Source organism: Narcine bancroftii, chromosome 1 (assembly GCF_036971445.1).
Source record: "Narcine bancroftii isolate sNarBan1 chromosome 1, sNarBan1.hap1, whole genome shotgun sequence".
Lineage (NCBI taxonomy): Eukaryota > Metazoa > Chordata > Chondrichthyes > Torpediniformes > Narcinidae > Narcine > Narcine bancroftii.
The window spans coordinates 381,323,445-381,347,498 of NC_091469.1; the positions used below are offsets into that span (position 1 = coordinate 381,323,445).

The 24,054-nt window shown below is 41.4% G+C and overlaps 2 protein-coding genes across 11 annotated transcripts in view; one reads left to right on the forward strand and one right to left on the reverse strand.

The window, feature by feature from the left end:
• The window catches only part of LOC138751328 (oocyte zinc finger protein XlCOF6), a 67,241-nt gene extending 60,342 nt beyond the window's left edge, over positions 1-6,899 (reverse strand). For 2 of the 6 annotated variants that reach the window (XM_069913489.1, XM_069913495.1), the window contains exon 1: positions 6,798-6,899. In XM_069913489.1, coding sequence (XP_069769590.1) covers positions 6,798-6,858 — 61 coding nt within the window. In that variant the 5' untranslated portion in view covers positions 6,859-6,899. The other 4 variants (XM_069913490.1, XM_069913494.1, XM_069913491.1 and 1 more) reach the window with 4 other exon arrangements.
• The window catches only part of LOC138751327 (serine/threonine-protein kinase PRP4 homolog), a 115,357-nt gene continuing 98,196 nt past the window's right edge, over positions 6,894-24,054 (forward strand). For 4 of the 5 annotated variants that reach the window (XM_069913483.1, XM_069913484.1, XM_069913485.1 and 1 more), the window contains exon 1: positions 6,968-7,044. In XM_069913483.1, the coding sequence (XP_069769584.1) occupies positions 6,975-7,044 (70 nt within the window). In that variant the 5' untranslated portion in view covers positions 6,968-6,974. Of the gene's footprint in view, positions 7,045-24,054 lie in introns of all 5 variants that reach the window. The other variant, XM_069913488.1, reaches the window with a different exon arrangement.

The following is a 24,054-nucleotide window of genomic DNA, read 5'->3' on the forward strand; positions in this document are numbered from 1 at the left end:
GATGAGAAAATATCACATCACTGAGTCTTAATTGTGTGAGTGCATACACAAGGATGGGATACAGAAACACACCACATTCTGCCACAAAACGCACCCCAGCAGAACTAATGTTTGGCCGCAACCTGTGGAACAGGCTGTCCACAGTTCATCCAGATCTGGGTCTCTGAATGCAAAAAAACCCAGCACTGCCACAGACCTTACCTAAAACATTGGAAGTGGGCGAGAGAGTTTGGTACAAGATTATAGACAATATAAAGACCCATGGGTGGTAGGAGGAATCTTAGAAAAATTGAGCCCCTGCTCATACTCGGTTCTCATTGAGGACAGATTGACCAATTATGAGCATTGACTAGCACTAAGGTCCATGAACTGCCTCATAACTGGAGGAGGTGGAACCAGACCTGCTGTGGCCTGCCTTGACCATCCTACCCCTCAGACCAAGTGAAGGTGGGGGGGGGGGGGCAGCAGAGATGGTCACAGAGTCGAGCAGTCCAGTAACTGAGACACGCAGACAGGAGAGCAGCGAAGTCGGGCTGTCGCTTCCGACCCAACTTTCTATGGGTCCCAAGCAAAGATCAGCACAGCAAACCAAACCAAGGCAGTCCAAAAGAGAAAGAAGACCACCTGAACACTTTAAGGACTATGTGCCCTGATTATTATTAAATACTTTCCCTTTTATAATTATCATGAGATAAGGGGCCCAGTCAACATTTACTGTGCGGGGGGGAAAGTGTTGGGCATAAACTCGCCCTCTGCTGGACATCATGACGTGGGCATCAAACCCAGAGCGCCAGTAGCCAAGATAATCTAATAGAAGTGAAGGATGAGAAAGCATCATGTCTCCAAGTCTTAATTGTGTGAGTGCATATACAACAGTTTTCAGAAGTTATTTCAGTTTGACAGTTTATCAAAACATCCTAAGTTTTTCCAGAAAGTACAGAATTTTCTACATCTTGTTATCCTTATTTTTTTGCTTTGCTTTATTGCAAATATATAGTGCATGTTGTCACCACAGTGCAGCAGATTTTTCCCCACAGAAGATGCACCTTATATTAGCATGACAATACAGCCCTTTGTTCATTTTACAAAAATATACTTTATTCAGAAAATTTAGTACTCCACTATGTTTAGTATAGATTTGATTTACTTATAAGATTTACATCACATTTCATTTATGTCCATTCATTCAGCAAATAGTCTGAGGTCTTTTTTGTACACTTTTTTCAACACTCAAAGCGATGCAAGGGAGGTATTAATGGTTGGATGTGACCGAGATCAAACGCTTCACAACTATACCTAACTAGAAACCATGGTTGGATTCAGAGGTCCAGGCCTTTCTCAGAGCTCGCGATGCTGCTTCAAGACAGGGGATAGGAATCACAGGATGGCACTAAGATCAGCCTGGGATGAACTCTCCCACGCACTCCAGTAGGCAACTCTCCCACGCACTCCAGTAGGCAACTCTCCCACGCACTCCAGTAGGCAACTCTCCCACGCACTCCAGTAGGCAACTCTCCCACGCACTCCAGTAGGCAACTCTCCCACGCACTCCAGTAGGCAACTCTCCCACGCACTCCAGTAGGCAACTCTCCCACGCACTCCAGTAGGCAACTCTCCCACCGTTTGTCCCAGGTTACTTTGTAAGGTTTGTCCCAGGTTACTTTGTAAGGTTTGTCCCAGGTTACTTTGTAAGGTTTGTCCCAGGTTACTTTGTAAGGTTTGTCCCAGGTTACTTTGTAAGGTTTGTCCCAGGTTACTTTGTAAGGTTTGTCCCAGGTTACTTTGTAAGGTTTGTCCCAGGTTACTTTGTAAGGTTTGTCCCAGGTTACTTTGTAAGGTTTGTCCCAGGTTACTTTGTAAGGTTTGTCCCAGGTTACTTTGTAAGGTTTGTCCCAGGTTACTTTGTAAGGTTTGTCCCAGGTTACTTTGTAAGGTTTGTCCCAGGTTACTTTGTAAGGTTTGTCCCAGGTTACTTTGTAAGGTTTGTCCCAGGTTACTTTGTAAGGTTTGTCCCAGGTTACTTTGTAAGGTTTGTCCCAGGTTACTTTGTAAGGTTTGTCCCAGGTTACTTTGTAAGGTTTGTCCCAGGTTACTTTGTAAGGTTTGTCCCAGGTTACTTTGTAAGGTTTGTCCCAGGTTACTTTGTAAGGTTTGTCCCAGGTTACTTTGTAAGGTTTGTCCCAGGTTACTTTGTAAGGTTTGTCCCAGGTTACTTTGTAAGGTTTGTCCCAGGTTACTTTGTAAGGTTTGTCCCAGGTTACTTTGTAAGGTTTGTCCCAGGTTACTTTGTAAGGTTTGTCCCAGGTTACTTTGAAACAGAGAACTCCCAGGAATGCGTTTTGAAAGAATCATCAACCATTTCTTTACGATCACCAAACCAATTAAAGATGCATGTTGGGCTGTTTGAAACTTGTTGATCTTCTTTGGTGCAAAGAAGTGTCCCTTTATAACTGTTGTTGACTGTCACATTCCATGATGCAGACATGTGTGCTGAGAACCACATCAATAAACCTGAAATCTGAATCTGATAAAGTTTGGTACAGTTACCACAAAGGCATTCTGGAGAAGGAACACAATCTAGGGTCCTGCCTTTCAAACATTTCGGGGCTGCATTATTTGAGGAGAAAACATGAGGGATATTGGCACACTGTAAAAAAAACTGATTGAACTAATGATACAATATGGATAATTATTTCCTAGTTGAATTTACTGTTCATGCCATGTACAAAACATGACTTTGACAGTCAGCTCAGGAAACCATTCACCATGTTTTCTTGCCAGTTTACAAGAAAAATCAGACAGGCACCCCATCTCCTCCCCCACCTTTTTAAACAGGCACCTCCCTGTTTTTGCTAATACCTGACGAAGGATCCAGACCCAAAACATTGGTTCCCCTTCCTTTGTATGCTGCCTGACTTTCTGAGTTTCTCTAGTACATTTGTGCATTGCACTTGATCGACCCATGACTGTGCAGCGAGATACAGTTCTAACCACATCATCAAGTTTGTTGACGACACGACTGTGGTGGGGCTCATAAGCAAGAACAATGAGTCAGCTTACAAAGAGGTGCAAACAATAACAGACTAGTGCAGAGACAACCTATACCTGAACGTTGGCAAAAGAAGATGGTTGACCAGGAGAGCCCAGGGGATTACTCTCAACTGACCATCAATGGCTCCTCAGTCAAGATCGTCAAGACCACGAAATTCCTTGTCGTACACCTGGCAGAGAATCTCTCCTGGTCCCCTAACACCAGATCTATTGCCAAGAAGGCCCAACAACACCTTTACTTCCTGTCAAGGTTGATATGTAACTGCATCACTGCCTGGTTCAGAAACTGCACCATCCCAGAACATGTCCCTGCAGTGGATAGTAAAGACTGCTGAGGGGATTATTGGGGTTTCTCTCCCTGCCATGATAGACATTTATAACAGCCATTGTTTGCAGAAAGCCATAAACATTGTGAAGGACTCCACACACCCCTCCCACAAACCATTCTCCCTCCTGCCATCTGGAAAAAGGTACCAAAGTGCTCGGCCCTCACGACCAGATTGTGAAAGTTTTTCCCCCAAGCTGTGAGGTTACTGAACTCCATGGACTCAGGGCTAGCATATGTAACATAATATTAATGAGAGATGTTATTTATTTTAAAAAAAGCTTCTGATTTAATTTAGCCAGGTTTCTCCACAGTCCAGTGAAACACTATCTCATTTTCACTGTACACTGCAATGGTTATGGTATGAACAACAAATAAATGCAGCTTGACTTGATTATGTGGTTTGGATGAAAGTCAATATGCCTAGGAGCACATTTCCATTGAAGATATATTGTCCAGGTCACATCTATTTATTAGAGAGCCAACATCACAATTTTGCTTATATTTTTAAAAACTTTCTTCAACTGCTTATTCAATCTCTCAAGCAATGGAAAGAAGGTTAGTGTCAGACCCCAGGCCAAGCTTGTGATTGACTCGAGATCATTTTGACTGGATTTGGAAGAAAAAAAATTCAGTTACTGAACACTTCTGATTCCTGTAAGCAACTAAATAATTAATGTTAATATATAATCACAATCAGATAATTATATCTTGTCCTCAGATATATTTTAAAAAGGTGACCACTGTAAAAGGGGGAAATCCAATGAATGCAGTTAAAACAGATTCACTCAAAATTTTGAAGCTCCACTTTGAAGTTTGCTGGTAGAGTAAAGACACATTAAAATGTTGGAGGAACTCAGCCGGTCTTTTCAGCTTCTATTGGAGACAATGCTATATTGCCAATGTTTTGGACCTGAGCCCTTCTTCAAGGAGTAAGCCATAAGTAGGAAATCTCAGATTTCAGTCAATACTGGCTGGAGGTGGAATCCAGATCAACAAAAGGTGTTATTTGGATACGATAATGGATGAAGCAAGAAAATATCATATTTGTGCAAAAGGAGACAGGGGAGAGACAGAGATAGGGAAAGGCAACGGTGGAAGAAGGGGTGGAGGGGGGAGGGTGTTCATGAAAACCAGAGAAGTTGATATTAATACCATCCAGTTGGAGGTGCCCAGTTGAAAGATGAGGTGCTGCTCCTCCAATTTGCAGGTGTCCCCAATCTGGTAGTGCATGAGACCATGAACAGAGATAATGGGATGGGAATTGAAATGGGTGGCTACTGGAAGATCCATTTTATTGCAGCAGACAGAGCTGAGGTGCTCAACAAAGCAATCTCCCAGTCTCCATCCAGTCTCTCCAATGTAGAGGAGACTACAACAGGAGCACCAAATGAGCACTGATTCACAAGTGAAATTCTGCTTTACTTGGAAGGACTGTTTGGGGCCCTGAATGGTGAGTGAGGGAGGTGTGGGTGCAAGTGGAGCATCTCCTGTGGTCACAGAGGAGAAATGGTAGAGAGAGAGAAGTGGACCCCTCAGCCCCTACACACAAGGATAGGATTCCTCATCCTCATCTACCACCCCCCAGCCTCCACATCCAACACCTCCTCCCCCACCATTTCTACCACCTATTACATGATCCCACCACCAGACATATCTTCCCTTCTCCGCCTTCCATAGGGACCACTCCCTCCCCACCAATCATCCCCTTGGGACCTATCTCTGTTCACATAGATGCTCCACTTGCACGCACACTCCTCCCTCACTACCATTCGGGGCCCCAAACAGTCCTTCCAAGTGAAGCAATATTTCATTTGTGATCCTGCAGGGGTCACCTACTGCATCCAGTGCTCCTGTTGTGGTCTCCTCAATATCAGAGAAATTGGCCAGACTGGGAGATTGCTTTGTTGAGCACCTCAGCTCTGTCTACCACAGTAGCGTGGATCTCCCAGTGGCCACCTATTTCAATTCCTCATCCCATTCCCTTGCTGTCAGGTCTGTCCACAGTCTCATGCACTGCCAGACTGAGACCACCCACAAATTAGAGGAATTTAGACTGGGCATCTTCAACTGGATGGCATTAATATTGATTTCCTTGTTTTTGTTCAACTACACCCCTCCTTTCCGCCATTGCCTTTTCCTATCTCTATCTCTCCCTTCCCTGTCTCCTTTTGCACAAACATGATAAATTCTTATCTCATCCTTCATTATATCCTTGTTGGTCTGGATTCCTCCCCCAGTCAGCATTGCCTGAACTCTGAGATTTCCTGCTTCTGACTTATTCTGCTCATTCCCTGATGAAGGGCTCAGGCCTGAATATCAGTAATACATCTTGGTCTCCTATAGATGCTGAAAATACCAGCGAAGTTCCTCCAGCATTTTGGTGTGTCTTTACTGCAATCACATCTGCAGTCTTTGGTGGTTGAATCTCTTGTACAAATCAAACTACGAAGAGAAAACTATATTGTCAATTCCTTTTAGAATCATAAATTTCAATAAGACCTTCCATTTTTCAAAACTTCAGATTTAAGACCCAGAAAATGAGTGTGAAACAAGGATAGCTCTTCCAAAGTGATAAAAAGGTCAGTTATCATTAACTGCAGAAATTAGTGTTGACTTCGGAGGGCTGTAATGTGCTTAGCTGAAAGATTAAATGCTATTACAATAGATATAAAGAGGCTAAAGCCAGGGTGGTTTGATGGAGAATTATACTAACAGGCAAATGGAAGCTCTTGTGAATGGAATAGAGGTGATCTGCAAAGCTGTCTCTTAATCTCGGCTTGGTCTGACCCATCTGCCTTTCATCTCTTACACTATCGGAAACAAGTCCAGTGTAAGTTCAAGGAATAGTATTTCATCTTCTAATGCTGACTCAACCTTGAATTCAAAAATTTCAAATAACTAGCATTTCCAGTCTGTGTTAGAACTGAGTATTTTGATGGAAGTTTATTAACCTGTACCTTTAATGATGCTTTCTCTCTTCACACAGTCTTGTTGGTTGGAAGAATGCAAGAAACAAAAGTGGAGATCTTTCTCTTACAAATTTTCTTCACAATCTACGCAGGTAAAAGCGCTTCACGACCCTGGTCAAACATATTGGTCAATAATTCAAAAACAAGCGATTGAATACCTAAACGGACGTTTGTACTCATCTTAAATTAACTCACCAGTACTTCCAATTGTACCCTTACAGTGTAGAAACCTCCTACTCAGAGATACCAAGAATTAATTGAGCCTCCTCACCTGGAACTCAACAGTTCATTTCCTTAACGTACTAATATAAAATAATTAGATCAACGCAAACGTTGGCAAGCTCCGTTCTCAATCACAACATCAGAAGATACTGGACATATTATGAGCAACAAACACCAACGGTTTCGAGAAGTCCGAATGCGTCTCGCTAGAGAAATCAGCAAGTCACCTTGTGCCCAATAATCACAGGTTCGGCAGACGGTCCCCTTTAATGCTCGTCTCTGGTACATCCGAAGCGTCGGCCGAAGACCTATTGCATTGTGGGGTGGAGAGGACCGTCGCGTTGCATCGTGGGATAGCGGAGGAGAAGAGCGGAGGGTTGGCGACAACCCCGGTGAAATGGCGGATGTTCAGATCCAGGAGCAGGAGGTGGACTGGAGTAGGAATGAGCGGTTGGTGGCCGCCGCGCAGGAAGAGTAAGAGAAAGCAGGATCTCTTCATTGATTTTGAGAGTGTCAGAGAGAATTTAATTGATCTAGCATCAAACCTCCCGTGAAAGCAAGCCAGGCCCTGAGCCGATCGCTGTTTGTGGTTTAAATAATAACGTGTGGGCCTGGTGTAATAGGCGGCCCGACCCTCTCCTTGCTACTGGGCCCGTTCTATTTCTCTCTTTTGCTGACAATCACTGTGCTGTTGGCACCTTTAGGCCTTCCTCGGTGTGTATAGTAGTATTTGGTGCGAAGAGGATCAGAGCCAATACTCCTTCCTCGTTCCCAAGTTCTCAATAATTTTCAATTTCAGTGTTTTTCTTTTTCGTTACACAGAACCTGTCTGACTTGCTGAAGTTTTTTTTTTGTTTATTTCATTATGGGTGATTTTGCTTTATGTTGCAACGCCCCATTCAATTTTAGTTGTTTTTCTGTCGTTGTTTTATCTGAGGTTGTGACTGCCTCATGTGCTTTTCTTATTTGTCAGTTAACTTTTCACGTGCTTCTAAAATGAAATATCTCAGATACAATAAGTGTAAAATAACACAAAATACTGGAAATGTTCAGCAGACCAGGCAGCACCTGTAGAGAAAAACAGTTAATATTTCTGGTCAATAACATTTCATCAAATATATTTAATGTGACTTCTACTCGCTACGAAACTCGTGTCAATTGTGAACTATAATATTGTCTTAAGTTCTGATTGAAGTCAATTTGGTCCCTTCAAGTATGAAAACAAAATTAATGTGCATTTCAATGTTGCCATACTTCCTCAAAATTTTTGAATGAATTTTCAGGCAATTAAGGATGTTGATACATATCTAGCAGTTTCAATGCAAACAGCTAATGAATGATCATGTTATTTTTGTGATAGTTGATAAATGGAAATTCTGGAGCTGCTCAACAGGGCTGACTATCTGAGGCGAGAGCCTGAGATTAATATTTCAGGTTGATTGTGATTTCAGGTTGTGATTTTTTTTTTGGTGAGCAGGCAAACAAATTCATGCTGCACGTGAGTTGTGATTATAATGTTCGTCTCGTGTGAGATGATGTTGCTTTTTGGGATTTATAACTGTTAACTTGGTGTATATTGACATTAATATCCACTCAAGTGGAATACTTTTCACATTCCATTCTTTAAAAAAGGAAATCAACTTGGTGTCCTATTTAAAGTTGCATTTTTGAAATCCGTTTTTTTTTAAACTTTTGAAGTTGGAAACTTCTGAAGTGTTCTCCATTTGTGTGTCTATGTATGCTGAAACATTGAAAACTCTTTTTCTCCTGCATTTTAAAAACTGATTCTGAAATCCAAAGTTGTTGCAAGAAATTTACAGCAAATGGAAGTTTTAATATTTTGTTGTGTCCAAAATTTTAAGTTTTAAGGTGTTTTAAGGCAATTTCTTGGGAGGTAGTGATTGTGAAAAATATAATTCATGCTTCTAGTTTGTGGGGAAGGGTCATATGAGTTACACACATTTGGTGATTATTTCAATGTGTGAAACATAGCTTCATAGTTTCACAAAACAAAATCTTGCCCTTTGGCCCTGCTTGTTAATGCTAACCAAGATGCCCCTCAAAGCTTCTCCCATTTTTGTATATTTGGACAACATCTTTTTTAAACAGTTTCAATCTATGTATCTGTCAATATGACTTTTAAATGTTGTAATTATACCTGTCTCTAAGCCTCTTTTGAAACTTGTTCAGCATACCTCTCAACTTTTATGTATGGGGGGGGAAAAGATGACTGTAGATCCCCTTTAAATCTTTCCCCCCCTCATTTTAAACCTACACCCTTCATGATTTTGTATAGAATTGTGTAAGATCCCCATCAGTCTCCTTTGTTCCAGACACAACAGTCCCAGGCTATCCAATCTCCCATTATAGTTCAAGCCCTCTGGTTCCGGTATTGTTCAAATTCATATTTATTTTCATAATACACACAACCCTGATATTCCTTTTCCTGCAGCCTAGTTGGAATTTCTACTTGCCCTTCTTTGGCTTGGCTTCGCAGACGAAGATTTATGGAGGGGTATGTCCATGTCTGTTGCAGGCTCGTTGGTGACTGACAAGTCTGATGCGGGACAGGCAGGCACGGTTGCAGCGGTTGCAAGGGAAAATTGATGGGTTGGGTGTTGGGTTTTTTTTCTCCTTTGTCTTTTATCAGTGAGGTGGGCTCTGCGGTCTTCTTCAAAGGAGGTTGCTGCCTGCCGAACTGTGAGGCGCCAAGATGCACGGTTGGAGGCGATATCAGCCCACTGGCGGTGGTCAATGTGGCAGGCACCAAGAGATTTCTTTAAGCAGTCCTTGTACCTCTTCTTTGGTGCACCTCTATCTCGGTGGCCAGTGGAGAGCTTGCCATAGAACATGATCTTGGGAAGGCGATGATCCTCCATTCTGGAGACGTGACCCACCCAGCACAGTTGGGTCTTCAGCAGCATGGATTCGATGCTTGCGGACTCTGCCAGCTCGAGTACTTCGATGTTGGTGATGAAGTCATTCCAGTGAATGTTGAGGATGGAGCGGAGACAGCGCTGATGGAAGCGTTTTAGGAGCCGTAGGTGATGCCGGTAGAGGACCCATGATTCGGAGCCGAACAGGAGCGTGGGTATGACAATGGCTCTGTACACGCTGATCTTTTTGTGTTTCTTCAGGTGGTTGTTTTTCCAGACTCTTTTGTGTAGTCTTCCAAAGGCACTATTGAGGTCTTTATTGGCTTGTTTCAGCATCATGCTGAAGAAGATAGTAAAGAGGGTTGGTGCGAGGACGCAGCCTTGCTTAAGTCCCTCCTATGACTTAATCATAATTTTTCTATAAATATGATGACCAGGACTGCAAAAAATAATCCAAATGCAGCCTAAACAACATTTTGTATCCCAACTCTTGTACTCATTGCATGACTGATAAAAGGCAGCATGCCACATTCACCACACTGCTAACCTGTGGCACTTTGAGGGAACTGTATATTTGTACTCCAAGGTATATCTCGTCAACAAACCTTGGGGGCCCTGCCAGTCAGTTTTATGTCCTGGCCTTGTTTAACTTTCCAACTGCATATTTTGTACTCATCTGAATTAAATTCCTTTTGTCATTCTTTTACCTGCTTTCCCAATTAGCTAATATTCTGTTGTAATCTTTTTCTCTATACACTAAATCTGTCTGCAAATATACCAATCATGCCACCTACATTCTCATCCAAATAATTTATGAGAAACAACAGTGGACCTGACTCTGATCTCTGTGGAACACCACTGGTCACGTGCCTTCAATCTGGAAAAACAATGCTCGTCAACCACTCTGCCTCGTACTGCTGGGCTAATTTTGTATCCAACTGGTTAGTTCACTCTGGATCCCATGTTTTCAAATCTCTGGATCAGTCTACCATGCAGGACTTTAACCAAGGCCTTGCTAAAGTCCATATAGACATTGTCTACCATCTTGAAAAGTAAAAGGTGATCAAATTCATCAGATGTGGTATGCAGAAGCTTGCATACACTACATTGAGGGCATATTTTACTGGGGTTAATAGTTGTCATTAATGTATGTTTGAGGCTTTTTTGCAAAGAAGGAAGATAATGATTAAAATAACATAATCACAGTCTATTTTTTTGTTCACAGGCTGACAGTGGCAGATTAACTACCACTGGGCACCTAGGCTGACATGAGACTCCCCCTGACCTTGCACCCCTCCCCACCCCACCCTTTGCTGGAATAAAATGACATTAAGTAACATTAAATAATGTATTGTTGTACTATGTATAATGTACTACAATGTGTAAGCAAGAAATTTAATTGTAGCAACAGCCCTTTCCAGAAGTGCTTTCATGTCATCATGCTCTGACTGTTATTGTCGAGTAATCAAGCATGGTCTTCACTTGAAAACAGTTTGCAGTTAAAACAGAATTTCTTACCTGTACTTGGAGAATATCACAGCCAGCTTCTGATTTTTCTCGCCATTTATAAGGGAGTGGTAAAACAGACTTAGAAAAGTAACGTCTCTGTTTACCGTCATATTTTATAGATTTCACAATACAGGCATTCATGTTCCAACATGCTTCACTCCCTGTCTTTAACCAGTATATGCTCATGTTAACTCCAACTCATGATGTAATAATGACGTCATGGTAAATTCAGTCTAGCGGTTGTAGGGTTGTAGTACAAAGTCCTAAATGCATTACTTCTAAATGTTTATGTTTTGAGCCTAATATAGAAAACAAAATAGTATTTGTAATATTGCAGATATGAAAAAAATACAAAAGTACTGAAATATTATCCAAAATACTCACATGTACACTCAATTAAATCATTTTTTTTAACTCTCGGGGCCCCTAGGCTTGACCCTACTTAGCCTAATGGTTAATCTGCCACTGTCTATCCCTAATTACTCTTGAGAAGGTGAGGGCCTCCTTGAACTGTTGCCATACTTAGTGTGCTATACTCGTAATGTTGTTCGTGGGGGCGATTCCAGGATTTTGAACGCAATGAAGGAGAAGTGATATTTTCAGAAGTCGGGATGCTGAAGCTGCCCTTGTCCTTTGGCCTGGTAGATGTTGTGTCTTTAGAAGATGCTGTCTTTGGACTCTTGATGAATTGTTATGGTGCATCCTGTAGATGGAAAACTGCTGCTACTGTTATGGGGTGGGTGAATGGTTATGAATAGTGTGTCTACCAAGTGGGCTCCTGTGTGGCATTGAATTTCTTGAGTGTCTTAAATCATTCATTCAGATTGACCTGAATAACTCCCCAATTATACAGTATCTTAAATTATTCAAGGGGCTTGTCTCCATTATTAACTGGACTTTTATTCTTGTTGGTCTCAGTATATTTAAAAAAAAAGGAATTGTTAGGCACCCTTTGTGAAATACCTTTAAGTTTATTTTCCATACCTGTTAACGCAAACATATTGTCTATCTCCCTTCCAGATTTTCAAATCCTTCATTGTAAAAATTGGAGATCTTTCAAACAGCTCTTCCTTGCACTTTGTATCCAGCATTTGTTTTTGTCAGCCAGAGCTGAATCTTACAGGTGTATCATAAAGTTGTTGAGCACCTCCGCTCTAATGGCTGCAATAGCATGGATCTCCCAGTGGTCACCCATTTCGATTCCTCTTTGCATTCCCTTGCTGACATGTTTGTCCATGGTCTTATGCACTGCCAGACTGAGACCACCTGCAATTTGGAGGAGCAACACTTCATCTTCTGACTGACATCCTCCAACTGGATGCCATTAATATTGACTTCTCTGGCTTTCTTTTCCCCTTCCCTCCCCCCCCCCCCCTTCTTCCCCTGTCACCTTCCCTCAGCTCTGTATCTCCCTTCCCTGTCTCCTTTTGCATAAACGTGATAAATTCTTACCTTGTCCCTTATCATAGCCAATTAATTAACTTTTTGTTGGTCTGGATTCCTCCCCCAGGCAGCATTAAGTCTTTAAAAACTGGTGCTGCTCGGGATCGTGTATCCTACCCATGTAGTGGGCTCTTGCAGCCCTTTACACACTGGAGCCTAAATTGCCCGGTTGAATGGTGACTGGGCAATTTAAGGGCACTCCTGCCTCTTTGGTGACACGGTGAGTTATTTATCATGCACTCACCATATTGCCAGAGGTCCACAGGGAATTCCCTGTTCCCTGTGTTGGCCTCCAAGAGATAAGTGACCAAGGCAGGCACATAATCGGGGCAGGGTGGAGGGGGAGGGGCGCTATTGGGGCAGGGCCGAGCACAGAGTCCGAACGCGGAGTCAAGGCTGGGGAAGGAATAACGCTGTCGGACTGGCAGAGAACGGAGTTGGGCAGGAGCAATGGCCATCCTTCTTGCCCATAATCCCCCATTCTGCTGGAAGTGCTCTAGCGTTCCAGTGGCGTGAGTCATTATGTGTAAAGAAGATAGCCATTGCACACAAGCGCTGACGTCATTTTCTACTTGGCCACCTGTGATCACTTACAAATTGACCACCTCTAAGGTTGTTTCCCTTCCCGTGCAGTTTTTCTAAATTCTACCCACTAATGGACCTGTACACGGGTAGAAAACCTGCCAAATTGGCAGGTTAAACTCGTGTTACAATCCAATTCATAAACCTCTACTGAATGAATTCTGGCTTCTGGCTTATTCTGCTATTCCTTGAAGAAGGGCTCGGGTCCAAAATGTTGGCATTGTATCTTTGTTTTTTATGGACGCTGAAAAACCTGGCTGAGTTCCTCCAGTATTTTGGTGTGTTTTTACTACAATCGAAGCATCTGCAGACTGTCATGTTTCAACTAATATTTATTAATCCATTTTATGGTTTTTGAGGTTTTGTGGTCTTAACCTCTAGTATTTCTTTATAACTGATTTCCTTGATACTTGATACTTGAAAATAAAAATCGAAAGCAAAAAAACTGCAGGCACTGGAAATCAGAATTTAAAAAAAAAAATGATAGTATCAGAGAATATGTGTGGTATTCATTTAACATGGTATTCATTTCACTTGGCTCCCTCACTCTTGCTTTGTCATTAAATAATATTTTTCCTGATATTTTATTTCCGTATCACTTTCCTACAAAAACCCTTGTTCCTTGATTCTCTTGGTACAGTGGTTCTCAACCATTTTTGGTCTAAGACCTACCTGGGTTCTGGCCTAATATGCCATTTGTGCACTGGTGGCAATGACTTGGGCAATATTTTCAAGTCCGAGGCAGCTCTGTAAGAAACACATCTTTATCTAATTTATATTTTTTGTAACATATTTAAAGAACAAAAGATGCTGCAAGCATACACTGAACATAAAAGCTCCCAATCAAAGTCAAAGCACAAACCACTTTATTGAGACCCCTGTTCCTAAAGTTTCTTTCTGAGTTTCTACATCCTTGGTTCTGTTGTAGATAGTGCACACCTTGGATCTGCCTCCACTTTGATGTAATTTTGTGCCTTTGTCTTCAACTGCAGCATCGTTTAAAATCTTGATTCACAAAGATAAGTGGTTGTGAGGGGTAGGATCTTCAGAAGACACTCCTTTGTAATGTTGGGGTAACTTTTCAACATTTTTGGCCAAAGCTCAGATGGACAGTCTCAAACACATCTCTACATCCAGAATTGTTTTAAAGGTCAATGAGTTTATCTTGCACATCATCAGGGGTTCCTCACCAGTTCCAGTCCTTCTCGGCTGATTTTGGGAAGTAGTGCAGGAATTCTTCTTGGAGGCAGCTAAGATGCGAGACAACTTCTTTTGCAACATCAATATCTGTTCCATTAACAGCTACTGCTGAAAGAGATTCAAATTTGGCAAAGTTCCCTCCCTCAGCCTTGTGTTTCCAGTTTTCAAGCTTTTGTATAAATTATTTGAGAGCATCAACAAACTGGATGACAGTTGTGTCCTTGCCTTGCAGCCTGAGACTTAATTTGTTCAGTTGATCAAAAATACCTGCAAGGTGAAATACCCACAGCTTTTCAACAAAGTGTGTTTCCAGTTTGTACTTTTTGGATCTTCAAGAACTACAATTCTTATTGTAGGTCAAACACTCATGCCACAATGTTTCCTGTTGATAGCCAATGCAGTTTGGTGTTGTAGAGCAGACTCTTGTGCTCTGAATCCATATCTTCACACAATTGTTTGAACAGCCAAGAGTTCACTTAGTTCAGAATTTTGATGGCTTGACCAAGAGGGGGTGGAAAGGTTTTTGAAGCAAGAGCCTCCCAATATAACATACAGTGAACAGCAACAACAATTCTTACAGGAGTTTGTGAGCCACTTTTCACTCCAACATCACAGGTGCATACTCCACACAGATTGTGCCAGTTCAAACCCTCATGGTCAAAAAACTGATAACTTTTCCAAGGCATCCACAGTTCTGGTGTTTGTCTCCAGTGAACAGCAAAATAGTATTTCTTCTTTGATGTATTCCCCTTCATATACCGAACAACAGCTGGGAACAAATTGTGATAAACATATAAAATAATATAAGAATATACAAATTTTATTGCAATTTACAAAGGTTCATCTTTCGAAAAATTGCTATACATAATTACTTGGTCTGTTAGTTCATGTTTAATTAATTTCTATAGTATTGGGATTTTTTCTTGGATGTTAAAGGTTATTCATTTGTTTGCAATAGCCAGGTAAACTTGTAACAGTCATGCAATCCCATCTAGGGTAAATTTTCAATGAAAATCTTTGCAAAAATAACTTGTTTCCAATTTAAGAGGGGAAAATATCATGTCTTGCCTTATAAACAGGAGCCTTTTGAGTCTTGACTGAAGAAAAGAACAAAAAATAAGACAATAAACACATCTTTGAATCTGTCTTGTGTGAAGGTGTGATAGGTACTGTGGCTGAGTGCCAAGTCACTTTTATTGAGCGATGGCCAGATGACCTCACTGACCTCAGTGGCAGATTGCTCGCCACCTAAGGTCACCTGGAGGACCAAGACATGACCTCAGACCCACCCTGACATCAGTGGGACTCTGTAGCCCTCAGGGAAATGCACTGCGGCATGATTGAGAACCTCCAGCCTAGAATATAAGGATCCATTGATTTGTCTTGAATATTCTTAACAACTGGGCCTCCAAAGCCTTACTGACTGAAAAATAACAGATCCATTACTTTCTGGGTGAAAAAAATTATCTCCACCTCAGTCTGGAATGGCCAGTCCCTTATTTTTGGACCTTTAATTCAAGACACTGAGCTGAGGAATATTCAAACTGGTACCTACTCGGTTAACGCGTGCAAGAATTTGTGTGTTTCAATGATGTCAGCTAACTGAAAGAGAGCAGAGGCCTAGTCTTCTTGATCTTTCCTCTTGCGGACAAACTCATCACCAATCTGGTAAGCCTTCACTCCCTCGAATAGAAGTATATCCTTTCTTAATTAGGAGATAAATAAGTTGCACAGTATTCCAAATGTGGCTTCAGCATAACTAAAGCAATATTTCTATTTTTATTGCTCATCTTCTTGGAATGAAGATCATTGTGCCATTTGCCTGAACAATTGTATGCCTGAGTGTTAATTTTCAATAATTCATGTGCAAGGTCATCTGTTTGAATTTTTCAGTTTTTCACTATTTTCACCTTTCTATTTTCTACCAAAAATGGATTATCTTATTTTTTCCTCATTATATTCCATCTGCCATTTCCTGACTCATTCACTTCACCCATCTTTATCTCTTTTAGGCCTCCCTATATTTGCTTCACAGTCCATGCTGTGATTTAGCTTTGCACATTCCTCGTTCAGGTCATTGATATAATTGTCAAGAGTTGAGAGCCAGAACGAGTCCTTGGAGCCCTCACTACTTTATTATATTAGACATATATTTGCCTGCTATGGCAGCGATTGCAAGCCATTACATCCTACAAAGCCAGGCCAAACTTCATAAATGGCTGTGATGCTTCTCTACCCGAAAAGCTGAATACTTTCTATGCTTGCTTTAAATCAAGTCAAGTTTATTATCATCTAGTTGTACAAGTACAACCTGATGAAACAGTGTTCACTGGAGCTTGGTGCAAAAGACACAGACATACAACCAGACACAACATACATACAGACAAACAATACATCCATACATATAAATAAATAGTTTCATAAAATATGAGAGTCTTGGAAGAGAAACAGAACCCTGTCTCTGCAAGAATCCCTGCAAAGTCTGGTGACCCTGTGATAATCTGTCTCTGAGACTGACGTCAAAACATCATTCAAAAGGGTAAACCCTCAGAAGGCATCAGGCCCTGGTGGTGTATCGGGCATTTTTAATCACTCACTGTTGCAGTCAGAGGTTCCCACCTGCTTCAAAAGAGCATTAATCATCCCAAGAAGAGCAGAGTGAGCTGCTTCAACAATCGACCAGTGTCTACTGTGATGAAATGCTTTGAGAGGTTGATCATGGCCAGAATTAACATTAGTAAAAGGTCTGGACCCACTGTAATTCACAGATGCATTATCACTGACTCTCCAACCAGCTCTAGATAATCTAGGAAACAGCAACTCTTACATCTGAGTACTTTTCATTGACTACAGCTCAGCCTTCAACTCCATTTTTCCCTCAGTGCTGGTCAACAAGTTTCAAACCCTGGGCCCTGCAATTGGATTCTTGACTTCCTCTTTGGAATATTATAGTGAGTACAAATTGGAAACATCACCACCTCACTGACGATGCAGCTCAAGGATGTGTGCTAAGCCCACTTTTCTACTCTTTCAACACCCATGACTGTGTGACTAGGCATAATTCAAATGCTATCTGCAAATTTGTGTTGACACCACGGTTGCTAGCAGAATCACAGGCAGCAATGAAGAAGTGAACAGGAGGGCGATAGATCAACAAGTTGAGTGGTATCACAGCAACAACCTTGCACTCAACATTAGCAAAACCAAGGAGATGATTGTGGACTTTCAAGAGGAAATCAGGAGAATACAGACCAGTTCTTATTTGAGGATTCAGCAGCGGAGAGGGAAGAACTTCAAATTTCTGGTGTCAGCATCACTGAAAATCTGTCTTGGAGCGTCCATGTCAATGTAATCACAAAGAAGGCTTGCCAGTTACAATACTTTGTGAGGAATTTGAAGAGATTTGATAACGTCACCAAAGAACTCATACTTCCACAGGTGGACTGTGGAGAGCATTGTGTTTGGATGCATCACTGTCTGGTATGGAGATGCCAACGCTCAGAACAGGAAAAAAACGAGGGTTATTAAGTCTGCCTGTGACATCACAGACACCAGTCTTCACTCCATTGAAAACATCTATTAGAGGAGGTGTCTTAAGAAAGGAGCCTCTATCCTCAAGAACCCCCACAGCCCAGGTCATGTCCTCTTTACTCTGCTACTATCAGGATCCTGAAGACAAGCACTCACAGCTCAAGGACAGCTTCTTCCCCGCTGCCAACATTCCTGAATGAACTATGAAAAACCGACACTATCTCACTGTCTTTTTCTTGAACCGACACTATCTCACTGTCTTTTTCTTGAACCGACACTATCTCACTGTCTTTTTCTTGAACCGACACTATCTCACTGTCTTTTTCTTGAACCGACACTATCTCACTGTCTTTTTCTTGAACCGACACTATCTCACTGTCTTTTTCTTGAACCGACACTATCTCACTGTCTTTTTCTTGAACCGACACTATCTCACTGTCTTTTTCTTGAACCGACACTATCTCACTGTCTTTTTCTTGAACCGACACTATCTCACTGTCTTTTTCTTGAACCGACACTATCTCACTGTCTTTTTCTTGAACCGACACTATCTCACTGTCTTTTTCTTGAACCGACACTATCTCACTGTCTTTTTCTTGAACCGACACTATCTCACTGTCTTTTTCTTGAACCGACACTATCTCACTGTCTTTTTCTTGAACCGACACTATCTCACTGTCTTTTTCTTGAACCGACACTATCTCACTGTCTTTTTCTTGAACCGACACTATCTCACTGTCTTTTTCTTGAACCGACACTATCTCACTGTCTTTTTCTTGAACCGACACTATCTCACTGTCTTTTTCTTGAACCGACACTATCTCACTGTCTTTTTCTTGAACCGACACTATCTCACTGTCTTTTTCTTGAACCGACACTATCTCACTGTCTTTTTCTTGAACCGACACTATCTCACTGTCTTTTTCTTGAACCGACACTATCTCACTGTCTTTTTCTTGAACCGACACTATCTCACTGTCTTTTTCTTGAACCGACACTATCTCACTGTCTTTTTCTTGAACTATTTTTATTTTGAAATGTTTGCTCTGTGATTCTGCTGCAAAACAACAAATTTCATGACATGTTCATGACAAAGTCTATTTCTAATTGTTTTCCAAGCGAAAACTGACCCATCTATTAGCCAATCCAAGATCCAGACAGAATATCACCTTTGTGCTCTAATTTTGTTTTGTAATCTTTTGTGAAGTATCTTATTGAAGGCCCTTTGAAAGTACAAAAATTTACCAACTGGATTACCCCATCTAATTTTCTCTTTAGTGGGGTTATCTTCCAATCCATGGGAACTGTTGTCAAATTTATCAAATTATGGAAGAGGATATATCTGCAGTTCAAAAAAAAAAGTCTGAGGAAGCAGGATGGGGATTCATCACCTTTCAGTTTCATTAACTTCTCCAAAACTGTTTTCCTAATTTATATGACTATCTTTTTCATTCAAACCTCCACTATTTCCAGGTGATTTTTCTGTCTACTGTAAAGACCAACAGAAAACACTGTTTAGTTCTCATTTCTTTATCCCTCAATGTAAATATTGATGTATGATATTTTGCCAGTCCTCAGGACTGGCATCATTGTAAACATTTGTCTTTGATCTAATATTGTCTATCTTAATAACCAAAGGCTGTGTGCTGGGCCACTTATCCAGTTTTATTGCCTTAAAGGGATATTTATTAATTTAAAATTCTTTAAATGTTAATTATTGCTTATCCATTAATATTTATAGTCATATAGTTCAACATGGCCATCTTGTATTCTGTTTACACCTCATTTTGGCTTCCTTACCACCACCATCCCCCTTTTCCCCATTTTAATCTCTCAGTTTTCCCTTTTTAAACTCAATGTATGACAACACTTTTAAAACATAAAATACTTCAACAACTCCCACATCTAAAATTCCCTTAACCCCAAATGTTCCCCCCCCCTTTCTGAGTTGCCCCTTGTCCCTTGCCGGGCAACCACAACTCCCCTCTCCATTTGGATTGCGAACCCGCTCGCAAGCGTCAACTGATTTCGCAGTGATTGTTATTCTCTCCCACCCAACCCCTCCAGAAAAGACTTTTATCTTCACATATCGCAAAGCTCACCCTCTTTTTTTTCCCCCTCTTACTTCCTTCCCTTTTCTTTCCCTTCTTTAGTTCTTACTTATATTATTTTTACATCTTTATATGTATTTTGTCGTCGTTCTTCGTTCTTGTTACATCTCTTCATCTCTCTTTCTGTTCTGCAGGCGTTCTGCAAATTCTCGTGCTTCTTCCAGATCCAAGAACCGTCTATTTTGCTCCCCCGGGATAAATATTTTAAGCACAGCTGGATATCTTAACATAAATTTATAGCCTTTTTTCCATAGGATCAATATTGCTGTATTAAACTCCTTCCTCTTTAAGAGTTCAAAACCTATGTCTGGGTTTAAAAAAAAAAATATTTTTTGACCGTTGTATTCCAATGGCTTTTTATCTTCTCTAATTTTATTCCTTGCCCTCTCCAGTATATTTTCTCTTGTCATGTATCTCAGAAATTCTACTAAAACGGATCTTGGTTTTTGTTGTGTCTGGTTTCGGGGCTAGTGTTCTGTGTGCTCTTTCTATTTCCATTCCTTCCTGTATTTTTGGCATTCCCAGGACCTTTGGGATCCATTCTTTTATAAATTCTTTCATATTTGTGCCTTCTTCATCTTCCTTTAGGCCCATTATCTTTATGTTGTTTCGCCTACTATAGTTTTCCATTATATCAATCTTTTGAGCTAACAACTCTTGTGATTAACTTTTTTGTCATTTTCTTCCAATTTTCTTCTTGAGTCATTTCCATTTCTACAGCCGTTTCTCGTTCTTCCACATTTTCTAATCTTTTCCCTATTTCTACTCACTTTTTCTTCTGTGTTTTCATTTCACTAAATTCTAATGTCAACCATTCTTTTAATGCTCTCATTTGTTCTTGAAATTTTTAAAAATCTATATACTGTCCATCTATTTTACCTTCTATTTCTCTGTGCAGACCTTGGTCTTCTTCCTCTTCTTCTGTGTCTGCACCTGTGTTTGTGTCTTCTACTTCTCTTCCTTATATCTGTGTCTTTCTGACTTTCTTGTTGAGTTGCTTGCCTCACTTTGCTGGGCTTCTTCTTGCTTGGCTTCTTGCTGTTGGTCCTCTTATTCTGTTTGGGCTAGTCATCTGTTGGGTCTCCTGTTGCTGTTCTTCTTTCCTATTACTCCCTTTCCTGTCGCTTTCCTCTTCTAGCTGAGATCCCTGGTGTCGGGCATCCTTCAGCTGGTCATGCTGTGTTTGCTCGCTCCTCAGCTGGGCCCCCCTCCCGTCGGTGTTCTCTTTTTCCTTAGTATGCACAGTTGCGCGCTTTTGTTTGGTTCAGAGAGCCATTTTTGCAGTCCAGCGGTCGGGAGGTCGCGACTCTGTGGGGTCGTCACCAACCTTGGGGAATGGGCTCTTTTCTCCACGACGGCTCCCTGTTTCTTCATGCAGGTAAGGCCTTCTCCTTTCTCTTCTGGCGTTTTTTTTTTTTCCCGTTTTTACTTTTTCCTTCTTTCTTTTCTCCACAACTTTATCTTTTATTATGTTTTGTGTTTCTTGAACTTTGTATTTTCTTCACTTTATTTCTTCTTTTCTGGAGAGGGCTGGTATTCTCCTACAGGCCACTACTCCATCACGTGACTCCTCCCGTCACAAGCCTTGCTAAAGTCCATGTGGATATCTCTCATCCTGCCCTTATCAATCTTCTTGGTCACCTCTTCAATAATTTCAAATTTATGATTTCCCTTGCACAAGATACATTGATTATCCCTAATCAGTCCTTGCCTTTTTGTATGCAGGTAGATCCTTTCTTTCAGAATCCTTTCCAGTAGCTTTCTCACCAGTGATGTTTGGCATGTAGTTTCCTGGTTTGTTCTTGCACCCCTTCTTAAGAAAAGGCAGAATTGCCACCATCTAATCTTTTTGTACCTCATCTGTGGTGAACAATGGTTGAAATATCTCTGCTCGGGCCCAGCATTTTCTTCCTTGGCATTCCATGATATCCTAGGACACAGTTAGGCTCTTGGGATTTGTCCACCTTTATGCACTTTAAGAATGGTAGTAGCATCTCTTTTGTCTTTTGAATGTGTTTCAAAATATTACTTTTCTCCCCTAAATTCCCTTCTCCAGATGTGAAGTAATCTTTCAAATCCTCACCTATCTCCTGTCACTCCACATACAGATGACCACATTGATCGTTAAAGAGGGCTATTCTCTTGCCAGTTGCTATTTTGCTCTGAATATACTTGTAATATACTGGTTTAAAAGGGAAATCTCTAAGGATTTTACTTCATTTGCCAAAGTTATCTCATGTACTCTTTATGTCCTTCTGATTTTGCTTTTAATCTCTCTATCCTTTATGCTCCTCTAATAATTTGTTGATCCTAGCTGCCTTTTCCTGATGTCTCTTTGATTTTCCTAACCAAAGCTTCAATACCCTTGTTAACCCTAGTTCTCCAACCAAGACAGGCGTGTCCTTTACTCTAACAGGAATATTAATGACTATATCCATAATAAACCAATGACCATAGAGACTGATCACCAACCCCTGGTCACAATATTGAATAAGCCCATACACGTAGCACCAGCGTGGTTATAGAGGATGATGGTCAGGCTTCAGAAATACAATATCACCCTGGAATACAGTGTGGAAAAGAGATGCACCCAGCTGATATGCAGTCTCATGCCCACAGTCTCCACTGTCCAACAGATTCAGGAAGAGGACAATTTCGACGAAATGACAGTCACTCACATATCCTTGACTCATCTGGAGGAGCTAAGGAGACGCACTACAGTGGACGCTACTTTGAAGACCCATAGCACTTTCATCAAGGATGGTTTGCTGAACAAGTAGCGCAGTCTGCTACCAGCAGTGTGCCCCTACTTCCCATTCCATGATGAGCTGTTCATCGAGGAAGGGATCATTATGAAAGGCCAGAGAGCTGTGATTCCCAACTTGTCGCAGAAGATGTATATCAACATCCTGCACAGAGGGCATCCGGGTATAGAGGCAACAAAACAGAGGTTTTTGGCCTGGGATGACTGAGAATATCAACCAAGAGGTGCAAGCTTGCTCGGTGTGCAACAGCACTAAGCCACACCATCAGAAGGAACCATTATAGCTTTATCCGATTCCAGGTTTAACCTTGGTCAACTGTGGCAACTTACATTTTCGGGTGGCGATGTCAGCAATACTTCGTGTTGGTTGATTCGTATTCAGGGTGGTACGAAATAGACCTGTTATGTGATGCTACTTCCATAACAGTCATCACCAAGTTGAAAAGGCACTTCTCAGTTCATGGAGCACCCTGTTATCAGATAATGGCAGACAGTTTGAGCCAAAAATTTAAGAAATTCATAGCAGAGTGGGACTTCTGGGAATATCCACAGTCCAACAGGTTAGCTGAAAGAGCTGTAAGAAGTGTGAAACAGTTCATTGAAGAGTCCTACAGGGAGAAAACTAATGTATTCCTCAATCTGCTTAACCTGAGGAATATGCCTCGTGAGGCTACACTTGGGACTCTGGATCAGAGACTGATATCGAGAGAGATGCCCTCGTCCTTACCTGTGATAAGGAAGCTTCTGGAGCCACAAATGAGAAATTCATAGGAAATCAAGGCTCGGCTGTTGAGCAAAAGACTGTTGTAGAAAGAGTGCTGCAACAAGATGAGATGACCACTCGAGCCTTTGACAGAGGGACAAATCATCAGGATGCAAACTGCAGGGCTCATGACCGGATTGGCATGGTAGAAGAAAGCTAACAGGAGGTGAGGTCATATCTAGTCTGATCAGAAGGGAAAGTGTATAGGAGAAATTGATGATACATCCTTCCTGTAAGGGAGCTGGTCCCAATTCAACGCAATCCTGATGAGATTGGTACCAGAATGTGGGATTTGAGCCTAAAGATAGTGGCACTCCCTCAGTAGTCACTGAGGGATAAAGCATATTTTTAGGTTGAGGTACCATGAGTTTGTACCTCCACAAAGGGCTTTTACAGGACGTGCTCCGGCACATCTAAAAACTGAACCCCAAGTACAAAGACTGATCCACGTCAGTTGTGTTCATTTTGTAATGCTAACTTGCGAACTGTTACGTTGGGGGTTACTAAAGAAAGGAGATGTAGACCAGTTATTCAGCACCTACTTCAATCGCTTTGCAGCCACTGTACTTGTGTTAGCAGTCTCTGCATATGCAAGCTCTGGATTGGTGGGCTAGAGTTCAACGGAGTCCAGGTGCGTTACAGCCACCATGTACAGAGCTCCCACATACCTGTAAATAGTTATTGTAATAACCTATCTTCTCGAGT